Raw genomic sequence first — 20,987 nt, 5'->3', positions numbered from 1 at the left:
GTGAGAGCGCGCGCTCGCCTCTCACCAATGTGGCCCGAGTTAGAATAGGTTCCAGTACTCGGCGTCATTTGTGAGCTGAGTTTGTTGTTTGTTCTCGTCCTTGCTCGGAGGTTTTCTCCGGGTTTTCCGGTTTTCCTCCCTCCACAAACTGAAAACCAACACTACTAAATTCCAATTCGATCAGAGAAACATAGGGCTACAGGTTTGTCAGCCGTAAGTTAAGACTGGTACGTGCAATCCTAGCCAAACAAAGTTGACTTATTTCAGCAGCAGCAATCATGTACAAGATCGACCCCAACTACTTCAGACTAATATTGGTATGCGCGTATGCATGATAGTTTCCATACAAGCAAGTAGAAAACAAAAGCAACACATATTTGAAGATGTTTAATGCAATACCCAAAGTCACTGTGTTCGGTTTTGGGAGCTCTCCTGAAGTGGAAAAAGATTTCGTGTAATACTGGCATGCTGTTTTACAATGTAGTGTAAGTTTTGTTTCACTTTCAACGCTTTGCAGTGCCATTTTAAGACACAGTAGCATGCTAAATATGGTTCACCCCACACAGTTCCCTCAACTCTTCACATCTCAACATCGAATTTCTCCCAACATGCCCAACTCTAAAATTCATTGTCAAGTCACAGGGATCTGAACCGGTGTATAGAATTTACGGAATTATTCAACTACTGACTATTGCTTTTATGTGTCGTTGAATTCTCATAACTAAAAGTTACGAAAATGTACGGCAGTCAGTGAGGATAGTTAATTTTTCGATCTTCAGCCATAGCATGTAGTGTTGTATATAGGTTTTTTGAGTGCATTACGTCGTGGGCATACCGAACAAAGATGAGGGACGTTCCCCAATCAACCAATTTTGGACATATTCCAATACATCCATATAATCTCCTCTCATAGATTCATTTCAAAATGTTAAGTCTTGGATTGAACCCCGGAGGGTACGGGAAGGCACCGCCCCGGGGGCCAAACCCGTGCCGTTTCATAAACCGTTTGACAGCAAAGGTTACCCTTTCGTATTCCTCCAATAGAAACATCAAATCGACCTTTCAGCGGGTCTGTTTGAGATATTTTAAAAGGCGCTTTTAAAAACCTTATTGACAGGTTTTTTTGTATTCTTCAACTTGTGAAATCTCTAGCCTTTTATATACCCTACAGCCTGAAAAAGGCATCCCTTGCGGGCGGAGCCTCCCTATGTTTTCCACTATAGCAGGGGCAGACATAAAAGGATTTTTCTTAGGAGGGGGTGCACCACTAAGGAATGGCGTAACTGACTTTTTTTGCAGAATACCAGCTGTATTAGAAAGCTGCAGGTCATCTCAGGAGGGGGGGGGGGGCACCCCCTGCATCCTCCCCCTAGATCCGCCCCTATATAGGGAGTACCTCACAACCCCGAGTAGGCAACACCAGAACCTTTTCTCACTCATATGAAAGCATGCACTTTTCACACCCAAACATAATATATTTTTGTATAATAAATAAATACACTTGCAAGTCTTTTAGTCAAATATCTGAGCCCACAGCAAGCTTAATTAATCTTTTAAAAAATGGAAATAACATTTCAAAATTTAACATTATCTACTACCTAATTATAACAAACGTTTACTGCCTTCGTTTCCAGCGATCGGCAAGCAAAACATGCAATAGTCTTATATGTCCTAATTTCCTGATAAATGGTAGAAAACAATAACTTATACGCCTTTTATGCGAAAAAATTATGAACCTCATTCTTAATCATACTTACAGATTATTAATATGGTAAGACACATTGCCGCGAAATTGTTTCTTAAGAAGTCGTATATACTTTGTACTTTGTCGTATATACTTTGTCCGGTTGCAGAATAATTCTTTAAGCGTTTAACCAAAAGCAGCTAACTAAATTTTAGCTTCACTTTATCTTTGTAAAAAAAATGCAATAAGGCTGGCTGTAGGAAAGTACGACCTGATTATCCAAAGAAAGCAATAATTATTGTGGAGTTCTGGCAAATTTTGACGAGCGGTGGAACAGCTAGCGCGCGCAAAAAAACTAAACTGAAAAACTAAAAACTAAACGCAACTGTTAAATGCAGTATATTCTTATAGAAGGTTACCAGAAGTCCATATGTAGCACTCTAATAGTACGAATCTACTGAAAAAAAGCTAGTTTCATCCGTCACAAATTAGACATGCAAAACGAACCATTAATTTGAGGCTATATATGGCTATAACCAAGCTTGAAATCGAGGCTCGGGTGACAGCACTCGCTCTTCTCCAGACTCCTTAGACTCGCCGTCTGCAGGGAGCATGTCTTGAATCATTTCCTCAAGAGTGAACTGGCGTTGTGGTCGTGGAAATACGTCCATATCTTTATCCTTTCTCCTCGTCTCACGCGACGTTTTCTTTGCTTTGACACCGCGATTTTTACTCTCAGAACTTTCAAACGGTTTCTCGCCGGGAATCCGCCGCGAATTTTTTGGTGAAGATTCGTCGCTTTCTCTTGGCTTCGAGTTCGAGACGTTCTCGTTGAAGTCATATACCACAGGGTCACGTGGAGCGCCGCGCTCCCCAACAGGGGATGGGATGCGGTGCGTCGGTTCCTACCCCGGCGTCTTCAATAGAATCGTCCTGCAAATTTTAGTGAAAACAAGTTTGAATGGCGACTTTAAGCTTAAAAATTCATAGTTATGTGCGTAAATGCCTAATAAATTGCCTAATCATAATATATATTCGAACTGAATAGTCCATACTGCCAGATTTGACTTAACAAAAATGAAAAAATTCCTGTCTTCACTCTAAATCAAAGTTAAATGTATCTTAGGCCTCATTTACCTGGAAATAGGATGACCCTAGCACAAGGAACATCTCTCATCTCAGATAGGATGATCCTAGCGTTAGGGCCAAATGCAACATGAATGTTAATGAAAACTGAAAACGTATGGCGCTCGGATGATCCTAGAACAAAAGGAGAATGATCCTATGCTAGTATCATCATCTTTTCATGTAAATGGGCCCTCATATTTATATTCTCTGTACCTTAGTTAGCTCATCAAATGGAGGAGTCCTTGTACAAGGCATTTCGTGGTTGCCCATGCTTTTCTGAGTAGTAGCCGCTGATTCATCCATTCTGTGTGGTTTGCCAGTGCTAACCGAGGCAGGGGCCCTGGAAACGACTGCAGCATTCTTGCTTGACTTTGGAAACATCACTGCTGCTACCACTTCTTTTCTCGATGCTGCTAATGAGGGATTTAACAAGTGACAACTTCCTAGGTGAGCCAAAGTAAGCATCTTCTTCGTCCGGCGAATTGTCGTTGTAGTGCTCAACGTCAAAGAACATCGCTTTGTCTACAGGTCGAGACTCTGAGTCCGTCGCTAAATCCGACAGTTCGTCCTTCAGGTTTCGTGCTGAAGTAGCTTCGAAAATGCGTCTTTTCATCGTTGGAGTAATGGAGCCTTGTAGATTCAGATTCATCAGACAGTCTCTGAGCGTCTGCTGTGAACCTTCTAATTCTGAACTATCCGGCTCCGGGGCCCTCCGCTCGAGTTCCACCGAGTGGAATAACTTCCAAGCAGGACTGGTTCCGAATGATATATCACTTGACGTTTCGGACAGACCTGAATACCGCTGGCTCCTTAAATCGAAGTCAGTGTCTGTCAAGTCACTTAAGAGATCGCTCGTGACGTCACTGTCCGTTTCTAAGGAGCATTCGGAAGTTTTACGCCTTCCGTTTGTTGTGGGCTTTGGGGAAAGCCTCTCATCCGGTGAGGAGATATCCCTGGTACATGAGATATCGTCAATTGCATCTGAATATTCACTAAAGTTGTTAGATTTCCCATTCAGTTGCCCATTAGAAACATTACTGGTACTATCCTCAAGTACGGAGCTATTGCCCGTATTAAAATCGTCTTCAATTTGTTCACTTCCCAGTTCATTTCCTTTCTCGTCCTCGTGTCTGATTTTTATCGTTCTTTCTTTTCCAACACTTTCATTCGCCTTTGTCCTTGCCAGCTCTTTTCTTTGAATTACCAATTTATTTTCTCGAGGTGAAGTGGGCGGTGCTTGAAGACCCTTCGTCTTGTCTTTCGCTGCGCTGCTTTTTGGTCCTTTAACAGCGCTATTTTGGGGACCGTTTTGTTGAGTCGTGGAAGACTTCCTTTCTCTTGGCGTAGACGGTAACGATCTGTGAGGGCGCCCCTGTTCTGTACCACCTGTTGATATTTTCCGAGAAGAAGGCGAAGCAGGTTGTTCCGGTTTATGCCGGGGACTGGGTAACTTAGAGACACTGGTCTTCCTACTTCTCTCTTGTTTATCTTCCGCTGACCTCTGCGCAGGCTTCGGTGAGCCAGGTAACCGTGCCTTCCCATCGATCGCTGAGGCACTGGGCTTCCTACTTCTCCCCTGTCTATCTTCTGCTGACCTCTGCGTGAGCTTCGGTGAGCCAGGTAATCGTGCCTTCCCATCAGCAACAACTGAGGATGATCTTCGCTTGGCACTAGGCTCCCTCCTCCTTGTTTCATCTAGGCAAAGAAAACAATCATATGAATAAACTTTTTATCTTACAAACGTTCGCGAATTAATGCAAAATACGTCATAAATACGTTGTGGGAACTAATAAGAATAAAGGATAAAGTTATTTATACCCTGCTATAGAAAATACAGCCAATCAGAATACAGGAAAGCCGTTGTACATTCGACTGTATTCAACCCAGCTTTCCCATCGTGCGCTGCGATCTTATTCTCGACGAAATTTAGTAAGCGTATTTTCTATGGCATGATATGAAATAGTTATAGCCAACGAGGCGCGTATCTCATATCCAACGCGCTTTACAGTTCTTTTACTTTCTTGGGTAAAACTAGGGCCCTAGCTAAATTAAATACCTCGTTTAAAATACAAAGTATATTGACGTCTTCAGTTTGTCTGCAATTTTTATCGCTGTTTTTAAGGGGACTATGCCACGGTTCTCAAGTCAGTTTTCTGATTACTTTCAAATTAAAAGAAAACCTCGAAATAAATGTTTTTACGTAGAAAAACGACAACGGAGTAATAAAACCCGAAAATAATCAGGGATTGTTACTACTGAGGAAGTTTAAGGCAGATCACGAACGATAAACGTGAAAAAAATTAGCCAACTTTATTGTCCTCATTTGCTCAGGGATTTCAAGATTTATTAAGGAGACTCAAAAATAATGGCAAGAACAACATATTACTGCTTTCTAGTTTCCATATTACAACTCCCGACCTCATCTACCTGCACACATCTCCTGCCACTAGCCGGCCCGGCCACAGACGAAACTAAACCCCTGGTTATGGTGGGGTTGTACCAGACAGTTGACCCCCACGCAAGAGCACTCCAGGCTTTCAGGGAACTGTCCGGTGTTCGTCTACCAATTTTTAGCATTAAATTCTAATTTTAAAATCACATTAAATCTCTCATATCGCATATTTCTTATTTCTCTAAATTTTACTAATCCTTTTAGAAAAACTATCTCCTCCCAAAGCCTACCCCAAAACACCCAAAAATTTACAAAACAGCACAAAATAGATATATGGGAAATGCGAAGCGTTTTTGGATTCACTGAAACGCTAACGAGATATAAGCGTTAGAAAAATTGCTTTCAGGTGAAATCCCGCCTTAGGTTACTAGCCAGGGGTTAGATTATGTCTGCGACGCAGGCTACCCGCGTCGGGAGGGACATTAAATTTCATTATCAATACTTACCCCTGTCAGAAGCCAATGAAGTGCTCCTGCCCCTATACTCAACCCTTCCAGACAGGGCTGAAGAGGCTCTTCTCTGCGGCTCTCTCGCTGGCTGTGAGCTGACCATAGTCTTTGAGCGAGGCTCCATCACAGGTATCAGAGTGCGGGGTCTAGAGCCAAAGGAGGCGCTTCTTGATACTGTTGGAGGCCCTGGCCTTTGAGATCCAACAGGTCCGCTGGAACTTAAACGACCTCTGGCAGCTGGGGATTCAACGTTGGACGATTTCCGAGAGCTGGTTGCTAAGCTTTTCCTACGAGACTGTTCTGGGCCACCAGACGCACCGTCCCGTGGAGAATTGTCGCCAGTCACGCTATTTTTTCGAATCGATGAGGAAGTTGGTTTGGAATAGGAAGGACTGCGGCCGTTTATATATACGCTGTTCAGTTCTTGCATGCTTTTGCTCTTCCTTGATAACCGTCCCCGAGGCTGGGTGTCGATGGTACGGGGCGGCGTGTCACGTGACATGGTGCCACGTCTTTGCCGTAGACGTGGAGATGAAGAAGGACTTCTCGTGGGAGAAACACTGGTCACTCGTGTCACGGGGTCTCGAGGACTCTTGAGCTGTAAATGAATTGTAATTGTCTTTTTCAGTCAATGTTAGCACAGGCAACCCAGAACGTTGTATACCGTGCTGTTGGCGATTGCGTTACGTGACACTATCTTAAAACGTAACGCAATCGCCAACAGCATTATGCCGAGTAGATCGTATACAACAACAACAACCATCCCTTGGTGAATTGTGAGGCTGGATGAAGGTTAGTCATTGGTTTCGAACGCCGATTAACAAAAATAATTCTCGTGAAGAGAAAATGAACTCTTTCCGAGTCACTGTCGCGAGCGAATGGGAAGAAATGTTATTTATATTTCCTTCCGTTCACGTTGAAATAATTTTTATTATCGTCTCTCAGAGCTTAAGAGTTAACGAAAAAAAAATTAAACGTACATTTTAGTATAGCATCAAAAAAAAAAAGGAAAAAAAAATACGACCCTGCCAGGACTCGAACCTGGAATCCCCTGATTCGTAGTCAGATGCCTTATCCATTGGGCCACAGGGCCGCGGCTGGAAAATGCGTGTCATTGTTTAATATTTAATCCCTTGTGAATAAATTACGAAGGCCCTCGGCCAAGAAATGTCGCCTGCGAATACAGCCGGAAATGAGACTTTTAAACACGATTTCATTAAAGAACATGATAGAGAAATGTTCAGAGTGTATCAGCAACAGAATTGCAGCGTGTGACAAACGTTGTTTGCTACGTACGGAAGAATACGAATAAAGCTTATCATCGGAGACTCCACTGATCACTTCCGGCGTTCTCTCGGCATACTGCTTTCCTTATAATTATATAAATAAAATTCGAATGCTAAAGAAATAAAAACTTATTTTTTTTTCTGACTTAGTTCTTCGTGAATTTAGTAGAAGAGTCGGCTTTGGAAGCTAGCAGCGCAGTGCGATCGATTGGTGATTTGTCCAAGACCCTTTGCCCGCGTGGCCGTGGCCGCGATTAAAAAAATGTATTTTGAGACCTATTTTGTCCTCTAATAAAAAAATAAAAATAAAGAAAACTATAAAAATGAACAACATTGCAATTTGTATTTGAAAAAAAAAGAAGAAAAAGATACGTCCCCGGGTGGGCTTGAACCACCAACCTTTCGGTTAACAGCCGAACGCGCTAACCGATTGCGCCACGGAGACTTGGATGTTCAATGCGGAGAATTTTTAAATATTTAAAGAAATTAACAACAATTAAGCCTCGATTTCATGATTCAAGGCAAATCAACATCGTTCACAGAGATTCCAACCCTCCCGATTTGATGCGTTGCCTCCCGCTCTCCCGATTTTTATCAGATTCTCCCGATTTATCATGAAATTCTGAAAACGAGAAAAATTGCTAATTTTTAGTACTTTTTTGCGATCTGAGTGTAACAAAAGTAAAGAAAAGTAACAAAAATGTTTGTGAAAAGAATAAAGACCTTATAGAATTACTCAGAAATGATGTCAAAATGCCGGAAATGGCACTTGAGAGAACCTAAATTTGCAAAATTTCCCGGTGGAACATGCTTCCAGACCCCCCTTGAGGCGCACACCTTCAGCGCTAAAAATACTCCCTTTTTTCCTTCAAAAAGGGTTGGAATCTCTGCGTACACTTCTTGACTTCTTTCATTTCACTGCTTACATTTGGAGATAATTGATGAGAAATTTGTCAATTTAAATGTAAAAACCAATTAATGTTGTAGAACCTAAGTAATGCACGTTTTGGTAGAATACAGACTTTAAATGTCTGGCTACAATACTTATAATATTTCTGCAGGGTTGCGAAAGATGTGGAGCGTGAAATTACAAAAAAACATTTGAAATGAAGAGTGTCGGAAAAGTGCGGACTAAGAAATTGAACAATATTTTAAGGACAAATAAAAGACGGGGAATTTAAATCCAAATCCTACACCGAAAAAGGCATAAACCAGAGCAAAATAAAGAAAAAAAAGGCTTTGCCATCAGTAATTTTTTTTTGCCATAAGCACTACAGATTGTAAATATGACTCGTGTAAGCTGACGGTAAGAGCTAACGCTCAAGTCAGCTCTCCAATCAACTAAGTGTTTCATTTGCCCACCATTAAAGGTTGGTTCTCATATGATCGCCCCGATCGTTTCTATCGCATCGATAGTTTGCAAATACTCAGAGCGTAGGCGATCAAAGCGATTGGAAGCGATCGGGGATTCTCATATGATCGTCCCGGTCGCCAGGTATATGAGCGAAGACCTACAAAAAATAATCATTTAAGCCCTCGATACGTTTTTAAGGTGACAGAGACGATAGAAACGATCGGGCGATTATTTGAGAACCAGCCTTTAGAAACCAATCACTTTGTTAAAATTTCAAACCAATACGATCCATGCACAAACCTGTGAAGATGAATTCTGCGAAGAAGTCCAGGATGCAGTGCGTCCGTGTGAAACCGGCATACCACACGAATCATGGCTGTCAGTACTGGAAATACTCATGGAGCTCGGCGATCTACCAATCACATCGCTTCCACTACGCGATCTGGGAGACTTGACTGAGTTTCTCCTTTCATGCCTCTCTTTGGTTTCATGCAGAGTAAAAAGTAATGTATGGTATCAGGGGTCATGAATGGTCCCTCAAAATCTGTAGTGCTCACAAGTTTAGTGAGTGCTCGTGCTTGCATGTTTTTACAAGTGCTTGCATGCTCGGTTTTTAGTGGAGGTAGCTCTTTGACAAGTGCTCGTTGCTCGCAAGGCTAATTTTTTTCAATGCTCGTACTTGCAAATAAATGCTGCCCTACGTGCCAGTGGGCTCAACGGGCAGTGAGTGAGTGAGTGACTTGCAAATAAAAACGCGCTGCTCGCATGCTCGCAAAAAAGACCATTCGACATTAGCAATAGTGAACAATTATTCGAGAACTGCGCAAACGTTTGCTGTGTTTGCGTAGAGTAATGGTAACACAAATGGAAAACTAAAGTAAAACGAAAGGTTGCTATTGATGCTTTCAGCGACTGTACGCATGTTTGTTTAACGCAAGAAGCATGGCTATTGTCACTTCGCAGACTAAAACTAATGACAACTTCGTTTGAAAATAATTAGGCCAGAAATCCAAGCTTGTATGCAGAGTATCGTGCAATCCATGGAGAGACATCTGAGCATAAGCATTCGCATTTGAATTTGAGGGGCTAGCTATAGGTAACAAGCGCTATTTTTTTTCTGGAAGTAAAAGTATCCGAAAAGCTTCCTTTTCTAATTGACCAGTCTGGCCCCTGTTTTTCGAAGGATGGATAACACTATCCACTGGATAAATCACTTTCCAGTGGATAGCGTATTTTGTTTTTTTTTTAATGCTTACCCACTGGATAGCGATTTATCCGGTGAGTAGCATTTTCCACCCTTTAAACAACCGTGGCCAGAACTACAGAACGTGCGAACACTCTCTCCTGAATCTTCCTATTTTTCCCTGCACGACCAAGGCACAATTTTTAACCCGTTTGTTGCCTTACCTGTTACTTTACATGGGTCATGTTTGTCAAAATATCTCTCCAGTGTGTCCCAGCCCCCACCAACTCGAACCATCACGTGTTTGCGCATGACCTGGTGAAAGATAAACGCAGGATATACGAATCGTTCTGCAATTCGTTTGACTATCATTCGTTGAAAAACAACAATAAACAGACAAAAAAAAACTCACAAAAATACGATATTTACTTACCCGGACGAATATAAGCGACTTGCCCTCTCCCACTCGGTATTTTCCTTCCCCGACGCGAAGGACTGGGTACCGCACTGGGCAGGTACATTTCTCCAATACTTCATAAACCTGTTGAGAACAGACCCATAACCAGACACATTAGCTTTTCACACAGGTCAAGCCATGCTCTCTAACGGTCGTCATAGAAACATAGAAACATTTTATTTTTAATTTTGAAATTTCGCACAACGAGCGCGAAAAATGAAGACCGCGTTTACGGATTTGACACCATTCTCGGTTAAAAAGGATTTCCTTTCTATCAACGTTCTCTTGTTTTGGCATAACATTGCGCCCGCCTGCGTGGAATGAGTTTTCAAGGCAGCCCAAATGAATGCATGCAAGTTTTAAACCCAGTCACATCACGTACGCAAACATCCTTCAAATGGGCGTAGCCGATCAGTATACGCGACCCATGCCATTTATGCTTAAAAATCTGTTAAATATATTAAAAAAACTGCTGATCTTGGCTCACTACAATATGTTAGAAAACTAGATAGATCTAGATAATCCAAAGATAAGCCACTAAAACAAGCTTTCCACAGACTACTTGTCCACAAGGGCAAAAGTTCTGGATTCTTACGTAACTGTTTTCAGAATCGGGCCTTATGATGTATGCTGATTGATCGTTTTCCTTAATTTGATGCTTGCAATTAGTAAAATAAGAAGGAGAAGAAAACAGCTGCAGCGATCGAGTCAGTAAGAAGTATGTAAAGGGCCCGTCTTTTAAGTGACTCCATGGATCAATTAGCTGAGTGTGCGAATTCACTATTGAAAGTTTTATTTAAGGCTAAAACGTTTCTCGAAAGATAAGTTAAGAGATGAACAACACCGTAAAACATGTAAACATGTACTTAAACATGTAAATATGTACTTAAAAAGTACAGAAAAAAAAAACAACCAATGTATAGATGTAGTATTTTTTCGGCTTATATCTCGATTAATTAAGCTATCTTGGCCTCCAATTAAACGCCGGTAATGACGTGTTTTTCTCATTTTTTGTTATTTATTGCACTTCAATTACTAGACAATATAGGTAAAACTGTTTTCAAACGAGTACGCACGCATTTTGTTTCACTTTATAAATGGCGTAATAAAAAATAATAATCACGATATAATTTCTAACGGATTTTTGGCTACCTGTCAGGAAACACATGACATATATTCTTGGTGGAAATCCTTTGAATAATTGTTAGCTTCCAATTCCTGGTCCATTTTACTAAAGCAACTAGGTATAATACATGTAATGATGTATGTTCCCTCATTTAATAAACTTTAATACACCTGCTTTTCCGGACCTTGCTTTGGTCTCTTACTAATCTCAAGTTCTGCACCGAGCGATGATCGTTTTTCATCTACTATACTGGATTAAATTCTGAATCTCGATAAAAAAAAACTTAGCTTTTTATCGAGGCATTGCCAAATGAACAGTTCTGCACTTCATCCTTATCAAAAACCTTTTTCTTTTCAGATATATACATTTTCGTGTTTTTTCAGTCGGTGTTTTTCGGTAACCACAAACCGAAGGTGAAATTTTATTTGCACCTTTCAGCGACCCATAAAAACATCGAAGTAGCACTAAAATGGCACTGACACATTCGCAATAGCAACGCCTGGCTTTTCTGCGTGAAATTTTGATTTTCGCATTTTAGCGATAAATTAAAACTTAGACATGTGAAAAACTTTTATAATATACAACCCATATGAGTAATAATTATTGTAAACAATAAAGGGCGTCAGGTTTACAGGCAAAGTGAGTGCGAAATTAAAAGTGGCATCCGGCGGGAGAGCTTGTTTTTCTTCAAAAGAAAAAGATTTTGGAATTTTCATACTTTTGTGTGCCAAAGATTAGGAGATGTTTGCAAGGGCCCTGTGATTTTTTTTTTGGAATTTGGAGTTGAAAAACAAAGCATCATATAATTAAAAATAATAGTGTTAAAAACAAGCGTGAAGAAACCTGTAGAAGGATCAAACGATTAACATAAACGGATTTAAAATAATTAAAAATGTTTATAATATCTGCAATGTTCCGGCGACGCCGAGTTTTTCTGTTTCTAAACATCATTTCGTTTGTACTTAAAAACTGAAAATTTAAGACGTTTTTACGAGGTGAAACAGTCTAGATTAGCTTTATTACGTAAAATTACGCACTGTGAATAACTTATTATTCCAATTGAACCAAATTCTATGCATTTTTATCAATTCAGTCTTCAGTGTATTAGTACTATCACGAAAACTAATTGCAAAACCAACAGTTTTGTTGACTCGAGAATAGATCAACAAAATATAAAATTAAAAACACGACTTCATTGTTTTTTTTCCTTGATGATTCCTTTTTAATTTGGAATAAAATAAGAGCTTGGAAGTTTCGCGATTTTGCATTAAAATTAAGACAAAAAGACGGGCCAATATTTAATAGTTTGAATTGTAGAAAATTTACATATCGAAACATGACAAGGAGTTCGCACGATTAAAATCGGCAATATTTATTAAAGGATCAGATTGGATTTTACGTTTTCTACAAATTAAAGGCGTTGAAATTTCGAAATCTGCCATCGCATCGGGCGATTACCCAACCATATTTTCAGTTTCCATGAAATACGTACATAATCGCACGTTTTCAGTTGTTATAGATATAATCTATTATGAATAGTTAACTATCAATAGGCTAGGCTGTTTGCAACGGAATATAATTTAACAGCAATAATGATTTTCTACGGCCACTTTTCACATTAGAACTATACCGTTTCCCTCTTAATTTAATATCGATGTTCAATGGATCTACCAGGATTCTACAGTGTAATAAGCTTAAAACGATCCAGCATTTTAAATACTAACTAATACTCCTTTAATAAAATTCATACAAAAAATACACCGCCTTTCGGCGAAATATTTACTGGAGAGATGGGTGCTGGCGAAATATTAAAATTAAGCGCAACTACCAGCTAAAAATAAATGTAGTTTTCAGTCGAAGTGAAAAGGTATAAAGTAGTTTGAAAACCTTTAAAATAGAAAATTAGTCTGTAATCTTTATGCTAAATATATCTAAGTAATGCAATTTTCCCGATACGAATCCTGTCGGGTTTAATGCGATCCAAGAAAAAATTATTTTCTTTCAATTTTTTCGATCGCAATTCGCTTGATCACTTTCTTGTGCAGTAATCATGTTTTTGTTAGCTTATTTTTCAGATGAATGATTCTACTTAAAAGACCCGATCTTGTTTTCTGCGGTTATAAACGCAGCACTTCAGTGTAAAAATAGTAGAATACTGTAGATTCTACGGGATTACAGCGAATGTTTTTGCGGTTTACTGGCTTACTTTTTCGCTTGTTTTCGTACAGCGAGGCAGTGCAGTGGAAAATCAAAATCAAGCGAGAAAGCGCGTGCAGTTACTTGTTTTGTAATGCAAACAAGATTCATAAGCAAAGTACAATGTGGCAATAATGAAAACTCTTTGAAATAAAAAATCAATCTGTCAGACGTGCCTAATTTGAATAATGGTAGAATAGTGAATTTTGTAAAGATTCACAACTGTCGAGGCGTATTAGTTCATGCTGTGCGATTTCTTTCTCTGTGTGTAGATTTTACTTTATCATTCAAGACAGGGCGCGATAATCTATTGACATTTTATTTTCAAGGGTTGTAAATAAACGTTCTTTACTCACCAAATCATCCAGGCTGTGCGACTTATGTTTCTTCTTTAACTGAATCATTGGTTCCACAACGATTTCTTCTGGTTGCTGTTCAATTTCTTGGTCAATTTCATTCTCCATTCTGACCAAATCAGGCGGCTCGACGCCGAATTTCACGCTCAAACGCGCTACATCCATAAGGGTCAAAATAACAGACTTTTCGTTTTTATGAAGTACAAGATCTTCCGTCTCAAACATAATAACATCCGATACTCCCAACTCTCGACACCAGCGAATAAAATTTGCAACATTATCCCTAGCGATGAACGAACCGCGGAAAGCTGTTCTTTCTTTGTAAGTGACACCGCACGGGGGGAAAGCTCTTCGAGGAATAGAGCGGTTGTGTAGAAGAAATGCTTCGCCTGTTCTTTGGATCGCGTTAGCTAGTCTACACAAAACCACTCCTGTGTCGAGATCTTCCATTAGCGTCTCTACCGTTATCTCTAAGCTCAATATACGCGATATCCATGGCGCTAAATCCTCTCTCATGGCCACCATACATTTGTCCATGATTCCTGTTTTATCCCGGCTAAGATCCACCATGTTTCTGCTCCAGCTGTATCCCTAATAAGCGAGATATTACGCGAAAATGTTTTCCGCGATTGGTCCGTTCCTATTGGCTTCGATCGCTATTCGCCGGGAGTGCGATAACTCAACGCATGCATAGAGCCCAACTATAACAACCGTTCCAAAGTCTTTAGAACAGTCTATGGGAACAGGCTTCCAGACATGTAATTTAAAGCGCGCGCGCGCGACCACGAACTCGATGTCAACATCGCATCATCGCCGGATGAAACATTCATTATGAACTACAATCTTCGTCCGCTTTTGTTTACAGCAGTTGTCGCGTCTGATCGCTTCGGTTGAAGTAGCATCAATAGTTAATGACACATGGTTTAAAATCCCTTTATTGAATGTTCGCTAAGCTTAGCTGCACACAATAAAATTCTACCATAATCCCGCGTACCAGCCTCGATCTGTTCTGTATTTTTTTGCGATAAGTGTTTCAAGTGGACTGAAGACGGAGATAAATTATGTCGGGTTGAACGCGCCCAACATTTGCGAACAAAACGGAACACACACATGCAGCGAGAAATTCGTTCTTTAAATGGTTTCCCCAGGGGGTGGCCATTTTGTGTTTGTGTGTTTGCTTGTTATTGCGATATCTGAAAGTAGTTTATTATATAGACAAATACGATTATTATTGTTTAACAAACAGCTTTGAAACGACGTGACGCTCTCAAAGCTTCAGCAGGAGAACATAATGATTCAAGTGCAAGGTCACGCATATATATTGAATTTCGTTTGATTCCTACGTTAATTACCGGAAGTTACAATTGAGCGTGACCTACACCGGAAGTTGTACTTATAAACTCGTAATTTACCCGCTGTGGTATTTCGCCTTGTTTGTATCGGTTGTTATCAACTGAGTGTAGCTTTGATATACTACTTAGTTCCCATAGAAACAATCTGTACTGCCAGTTAGATTGAAGTCTGATAAAATTTTGTTATCAGATGTCTTGCAACAACAGGGAAACCCATTGAATGCAAAGGCCAATTGAGTTCGTGTTTGGCACCTGATTTACACCTTTGGATAATCAAGCTGTGCTTCTGCGGTGACTAATGAGTGATGACACAAACAAAAGATGTCCAGTTTAAGTGTCCAAAGCGCCTTAATTTATTCAGCAACTATTCAATCTTTCTCGAATCCGGACTGGTCAGACATCTTGAAGATGTCAACTTAATACCGGTTGCCACTAGCACAAGAAAGCATGTTTATTTACGCGCTGTTGGGTACTCGCCTCTGACAGATCAAATCACGCGATCAAAATAAATGTTTTCCTCGCAACCGTATCACTCGGGTCGGTCACGCATTAGTTTGAATCACGCAATTGTTTAGATAGATTGAAAGATAAACCCAAACTTGGTTAAATGGTTTGTCACTGGCTTAGCCCCAGTCATTAATTTCGACTCTTTTCTTCCGAATCGAATATCTCAGATTTTTAAAGTGTGTTCCATTCCTCACCGGCTAGATTACTCTAGTATCGTCTAGGAAAATTGCTTCTCAGTTTATATTTTTAATAGATCTACTAGCAGGATTCTTTGAATCTTGACTCCAGATTCCACGATTCTTTTGGTCACAGGATCAAGGAGTCCGCATATAAAGATTGAACAATGAGGATCGTTTGAGGAAAGACCCAGACGGTTGCACCAACATCCTTTACATTTCAATGACATTTCGTCGATACAATCCTGGATGAGGAAAACGTGCCGAATCGGTGTGAGAGCTAAGTGTTTGCCTAAGAATACAGAATCACAGATCCCTATTGAAGGCCGGTGTGGACTCTAACCTCAAGATTAAGAATCTGGCGCACTTGCCATTAGGTCCCTAAAATAAGTGAAATTATGTACAACCTGGGACAATTATAACACTAAATACAACGACAATTTGAACTGCTCGGAAAGGAACGAAAAAGACCGGGATAACGCCGATCTCGAGGAATCCGTGACAACTAACGTAGCGACAGGAAGTTTAAAGAGCTCCTGGTTTTCAGGGCGGGTCAGTGCCACTCACTCTAAGCCATGTAAACAGGAACACTATTAAGTCACTATCATGACAACGTAACTTTATCAGATAAATTGCTGAATATTCTTATATTTCGAAACGCTGTTTCGGGAGCGCAGTAATTTTTTGCCCGGTTTTTAAAGAAACTGCCGGGGAACTTGGAGGCTCGAAAAATTCAGCTACAGAAAATTTTTCGAGCCTCCAACGCAAAAAAAAAGAAATTTTCAGTACGGCGTCTTTCGACGTCAAATCTCGAGCACAAACCAAGCACAAGGGGGAGAACCAATTCGCGGCTTTCCGATCGATCCGAAAAAAAACATGGCTGAACATACACGTGTACTACTATTAAATGTAGCTTATTACCATTTCGTTGGAGTTAAAATCGCTTTCTTTAGCAAATCTCTATTTTGATGTTTCTTTCGATTTATAAGCCCTGTCGATTTTAACACCAAAATTGGTCCGCTCAGTATTAAATAACGTGACATTGCTCACGTACATGTACGAGAACAGTTATTTTAAGGCCATTAAAAATTTTTTGTAGTAATCTGCACTTTTACGCTTTACGCGAAGCCACACAAGACCGCAGTGCATTCCTTTGGGATGATCTGGGTTTATGGAAATGTTCGTACCCCTGTTTCAGGGCAACGATGCACGTAGTGTCTAATGTCCGAGCGGAACCGAACGATAAAGCTGACGAGAACTGACGAGCCGTCCGTAGACCAGCGGACACTCCCGTCACTTACGAAAGTAGTACTGATTTGTACGTGTCCCAGAGTTTAGGATATTAAAATATTTCTCTTCCGTCTGAATTTTTACCGGTCTATTGTCCTGCCCTGCCGTTTCGTCACTGACCTCTTAACTAACTAACATGTCCATAGGTTAACAAAATAATAAATGTAAACATCAAATACCACCAACACCGACCTTGTCGACCGACCGAGTTAATTTTAGTTTTTGAGTTCTGTAAGAAATAAGAACTTTTCTTTGTAAACCTCTTTTTAAGAACGGACAAATTTAGGTAATCGTGTTCCACTTTTCAAGCGAAAATAGCAAATGTATAGTTCACATCAAATCTGTAACAATATTGCAACACTTCTGCAACATTGTTGTCATCATTCGATAGTGACGTGGTTACTACGCACGTCAAATTTGAATGCGTTTCGGACTGATTTCTCGGAAAACCACCTTTTCTCAAATTAGAAAAGAAATAAGAAATTAAGTGCATTGAAAAGCACCGTCTTAAAAATTAGAATATTAAGCCTCATTCCTGAAATAATAAAGAGAGTGTAAATGTCTCAAAGCAGGCTTCTCAAAGAGAATCTTTTTGCGGAAAAATGATCTCCACTGAATCAGAAAATGAAATACTGTCACGCTGCTTCGACCACGTGTTTTGTGCTAAGAATAACACGGAATCTAGTGGTATCTGCCGCAGTATCTGTAAGATAATTGATCGCCAATGTATCGCTCTGAAACGCTCCAACGCCTCTTGTTTCGCTACCAAACGACGATACACTAGTCGATATAGAACTAGTTTTCACAAATTTGACACCTAATTTGATTAAAATATATAGAATTTGCAAATAAAACCCTGATCACTTAAAATGTAATAAGTTTTTGTGTTCAGATACGGATGCAGCAAGGCGCTGCTAAGAGAAATTCAACTTTCGGTACGATAGCTTCCGGTTAACACCTGCAACCGCTTCCGCTACGAATATTTTTGACACATTATGAAATTCGAAACTGTCGATCAAGCGACCGGCTATAAAGGTTAGCTTGTGGCAAGCGAGTTGCACGATTTCCATCACAGGAACATGGAGAAAGATCAATGCAGATCGTTAGCAAAGACTATAGGCTTACAATTCGCCCAAGATCAACTATTGAGAGCTCAAGAACTTTTAGAACGATTTCGTATATGCGAGTGTCCAGAACTCGCCGGATTTGAATGTCAGTGTCTCAGTGATGAAGCGAAAGAGGCTCTAAGGAATAAAATCTCCACCGACAAGAGCGTACAAACAGAGGAAATAAATGGTGAGTCTTTTATACAAAGCTTGCACACTGAGTAAACATGTAGGTTTATAAACCTTGATATATATATATAGGCTGTGCACTTTGGGTGTTGCACGTGTTAGCAGAAGATATTGAACCGTATAAACTTCAGTTGCAACATCGTCTACATGTATTAAAAGTGTGAACACTGAAGTCCACTTTCGAACCACGAGGGATTACAGTAACGTATAAGGAAATATAACTTGAAAAATACCTGAAAATTTTACATTCGTACATTTGTATCTTATGTTTCAACAGGATCGCCTTCTAGGTTATTGTTTCAAAGAAGTGATTCAATCCCTGCCGCAGATTTTCGAGATGGCCCTCCGTATTATAACAGAAAACGAAACGTGTTTAGTATGGCGAGACATTCCTACCCAGAAGATCAAGCCTACGATGGAATAAGAAATCCGTATGTGTTAGTTATAAACAACGTGAATTTTTACAAGGATCCACGGCCGCGAAATGGAGCGAGTCACGACCGGGACAACGTCAGGACGTTTTTGAAGGAGGCTGGTTTCCGATCTGTTTTGGAGCATTACGATTTGCGGAAAAAAGAAATGCTGGATATTCTTGAACTAACACGACAAAATGGGGCGCTAGGTGAGTGGATAAGCTCTGATTTTTATATTAGTTTGACGCGATGAGCGCGCTCACGTTTTTGCGAATTGCAAAGCGATTTGTGACCGGAAGTCAGTCTTTGCGCCCTGTTGTTTCTGAAATTTGAAACCTTTTCTTGTACAAGTACAAGCTTCTTTTATTTGTTCCTGGTGCTAGATTTATCGTTTCTCAAAAAGATCATCACCTTAAGTTCTTGCTATCAAGAGAGAATTTTACAGTGGTGTCTTTTACAGTGGAGGAGGACACTTCCTTTTGTTGTTGAGGGTGTGATGGTGTGGTGGTGGTTGGGGGGGGGACGTGGGTCATAATGCACCACATTTAGGGGTGGAGTGGAGAGCACAGGTAAGGGGCTGCTTCATCCCAACGTCACCTCGGACGAGGCAGATAAGGTATTCTGAGGACCCATTAGTTTGCAATCATTTGAAAAGCAACAATTCTTCATGTAGGCACTGGGAAATACCTTCCATAGGAAAGTGCCTCCTGTCTTAAGGCACAGGCAGTTTTTGTTAGTTGATGATAAAACACCAAATCCAGTACATTAAGACCACATGGGAGAGTCAACCTGCCTTGTCCCAAATATAATATCGCTGCCCTAGAGGAAAACCAGGTAGTCCCTCTAGCGCTTCTTCGTTAGGACAAACTCCCCCCTCCCCTTTTGAAATCCCTGCTACGCAGGCATATCATACTGAGTAGAGGAAACTTTGAATGTGTGGAGCTGTGATGGGTGGGACGTGAGTCATACAAATCCCATTTCATGACCAAGCACGACCAAGGAGCGACACTGCTTGCGACTGGCAGGGATGCAACACAGTTTATGTTAGAAATTAAAGAATCACCCTTTTCGACATATTTATCAAAACATACGTTCACTGAGAAGCTAGATAGCTTTGTCATGATGAACCACAAAATTCTCTTAACTTATGTGGAAGAAAATTACAGCAATCTGTAGGGAGAGTTAAGATTTTGATTCAAAGCACTTCACAATGTCTGTTTTAACTAAACCAAATTGCTCTTTTTTACTGTCATAGTTGAACACGACAGTTTTATCTGCATCATTATGAGCCATGGAAATGAGGAAGGTATCCTGGGAATCGACGGTCAAGCCATTCCAGTTGACGACATCACGGCCAAGTTTCAAGGTGGCGACAAGTGTCCCATGTTGGTAACAAAACCTAAACTGTTCTTCCTTCAAGCGTGCAGAGGAGATGTTGACGATAAGGGGTACTATGTACCCAGAGGACCAAGTTCAAAAGATGTTTATGCAGATTCAGATCATTTTGAGGAGATGCCTGTGAAACTGCCCTCAGATGCAGATTTTCTGATTGCTTACTCTACCACCAAAGGCTTCGTATCCCACAGGAGATTTACAGACAGCGCAAGGAGTGCTGCGGCGCTTGGGGAAAGTCTGGGCTCTTGGTTCATCTCTTGTTTGGTGCAGGTTTTACGGGACAATTCTCACAAAGAAGACCTGATGACAATGCTGACCAGAGTAAACAAGGCCATGAGCGAGTTTTACACAGAAGGTGGAAGCAAGCAGATCTCGTGTCAGCTCTCCATGCTTACTAAAAAGGTCTACTTTGCTAATTTTCTCGATAAGGAGTCTGCCGCAGTGGCTGCAGTCTAAAGCGAAACCATGCAAGAGCTAACTTATTTAACACAAAAATACTATAATGCTCTTAGTGAAGAAAAACTCTGACAGTACGCCTACTGTCAATATCGCACCCTTAATTTATTAAGGGTTTTTCGTAAGTCCCATGTAGGACGTTTATTGCTAAGTTATTTATCAGAAAGTAGTCCCATGACTTTTTCATGCAATTTTGCAGAATTTACTTTTGTTTCTCTATTTATTCAATACTCAACATTGCATTCAAAGTTATATGATTACTATACTCTGCTAAGTGAGCAAGTTAAGAGAGTTTGATTGCATAGAATCAAATGCAGGAGTGCACAAGCTCAGGTCACAATGTTTTTAATGTTTTACATTAAAACTTTTTACTGAAATTTTGTAGTTTGTTAAAGAGAATAAAATACCTCTCTGTTACACACTTTTGTAAGT

General features: G+C 40.3%; 1 protein-coding gene, 2 non-coding genes and 1 pseudogene across 4 annotated transcripts; 1 reads left to right on the top strand and 3 right to left on the bottom strand.

The window, feature by feature from the left end:
- Nucleotides 1–1,453: 1,453 nt before the first annotated feature.
- On the bottom strand, nt 1,454–14,970 carry LOC144647048 (uncharacterized; annotated as a pseudogene). Its single transcript, XR_013569514.1, has 7 exons — nt 13,672–14,970; nt 9,970–10,077; nt 9,761–9,851; nt 8,654–8,832; nt 5,711–6,311; nt 3,026–4,507; nt 1,454–2,617 (listed from the first exon to the last, which is right to left on the bottom strand). The product of XR_013569514.1 is annotated as an uncharacterized LOC144647048 (transcript).
- Nucleotides 6,734–6,806, bottom strand: Trnar-acg (transfer RNA arginine (anticodon ACG)). Its single transcript has one exon. It is a non-coding gene; the product is annotated as a tRNA-Arg (tRNA).
- On the bottom strand, nt 7,371–7,444 carry Trnan-guu (transfer RNA asparagine (anticodon GUU)). The gene has a single exon. It is a non-coding gene; the product is annotated as a tRNA-Asn (tRNA).
- Nucleotides 14,971–17,999: 3,029 nt separating the features above from the next.
- On the top strand, nt 18,000–20,981 carry LOC144645711 (caspase-3-like). Its single transcript, XM_078505259.1, has 3 exons — nt 18,000–18,292; nt 18,569–18,913; nt 19,960–20,981. Exons 1-3 carry the CDS (start codon nt 18,076–18,078, stop codon nt 20,553–20,555), a joined length of 1,158 nt encoding a protein of 385 aa, XP_078361385.1. The 5' UTR covers nt 18,000–18,075; the 3' UTR covers nt 20,556–20,981.
- Nucleotides 20,982–20,987: the final 6 nt, after the last annotated feature.

Source organism: Oculina patagonica, chromosome 3 (assembly GCF_052425735.1).
Source record: "Oculina patagonica isolate OP01 chromosome 3, crgOcupat, whole genome shotgun sequence".
Lineage (NCBI taxonomy): Eukaryota > Metazoa > Cnidaria > Anthozoa > Scleractinia > Oculinidae > Oculina > Oculina patagonica.
Note: the sequence above shows the minus strand (reverse complement) of the source record. Positions and strands in the feature narration are given on the sequence as shown.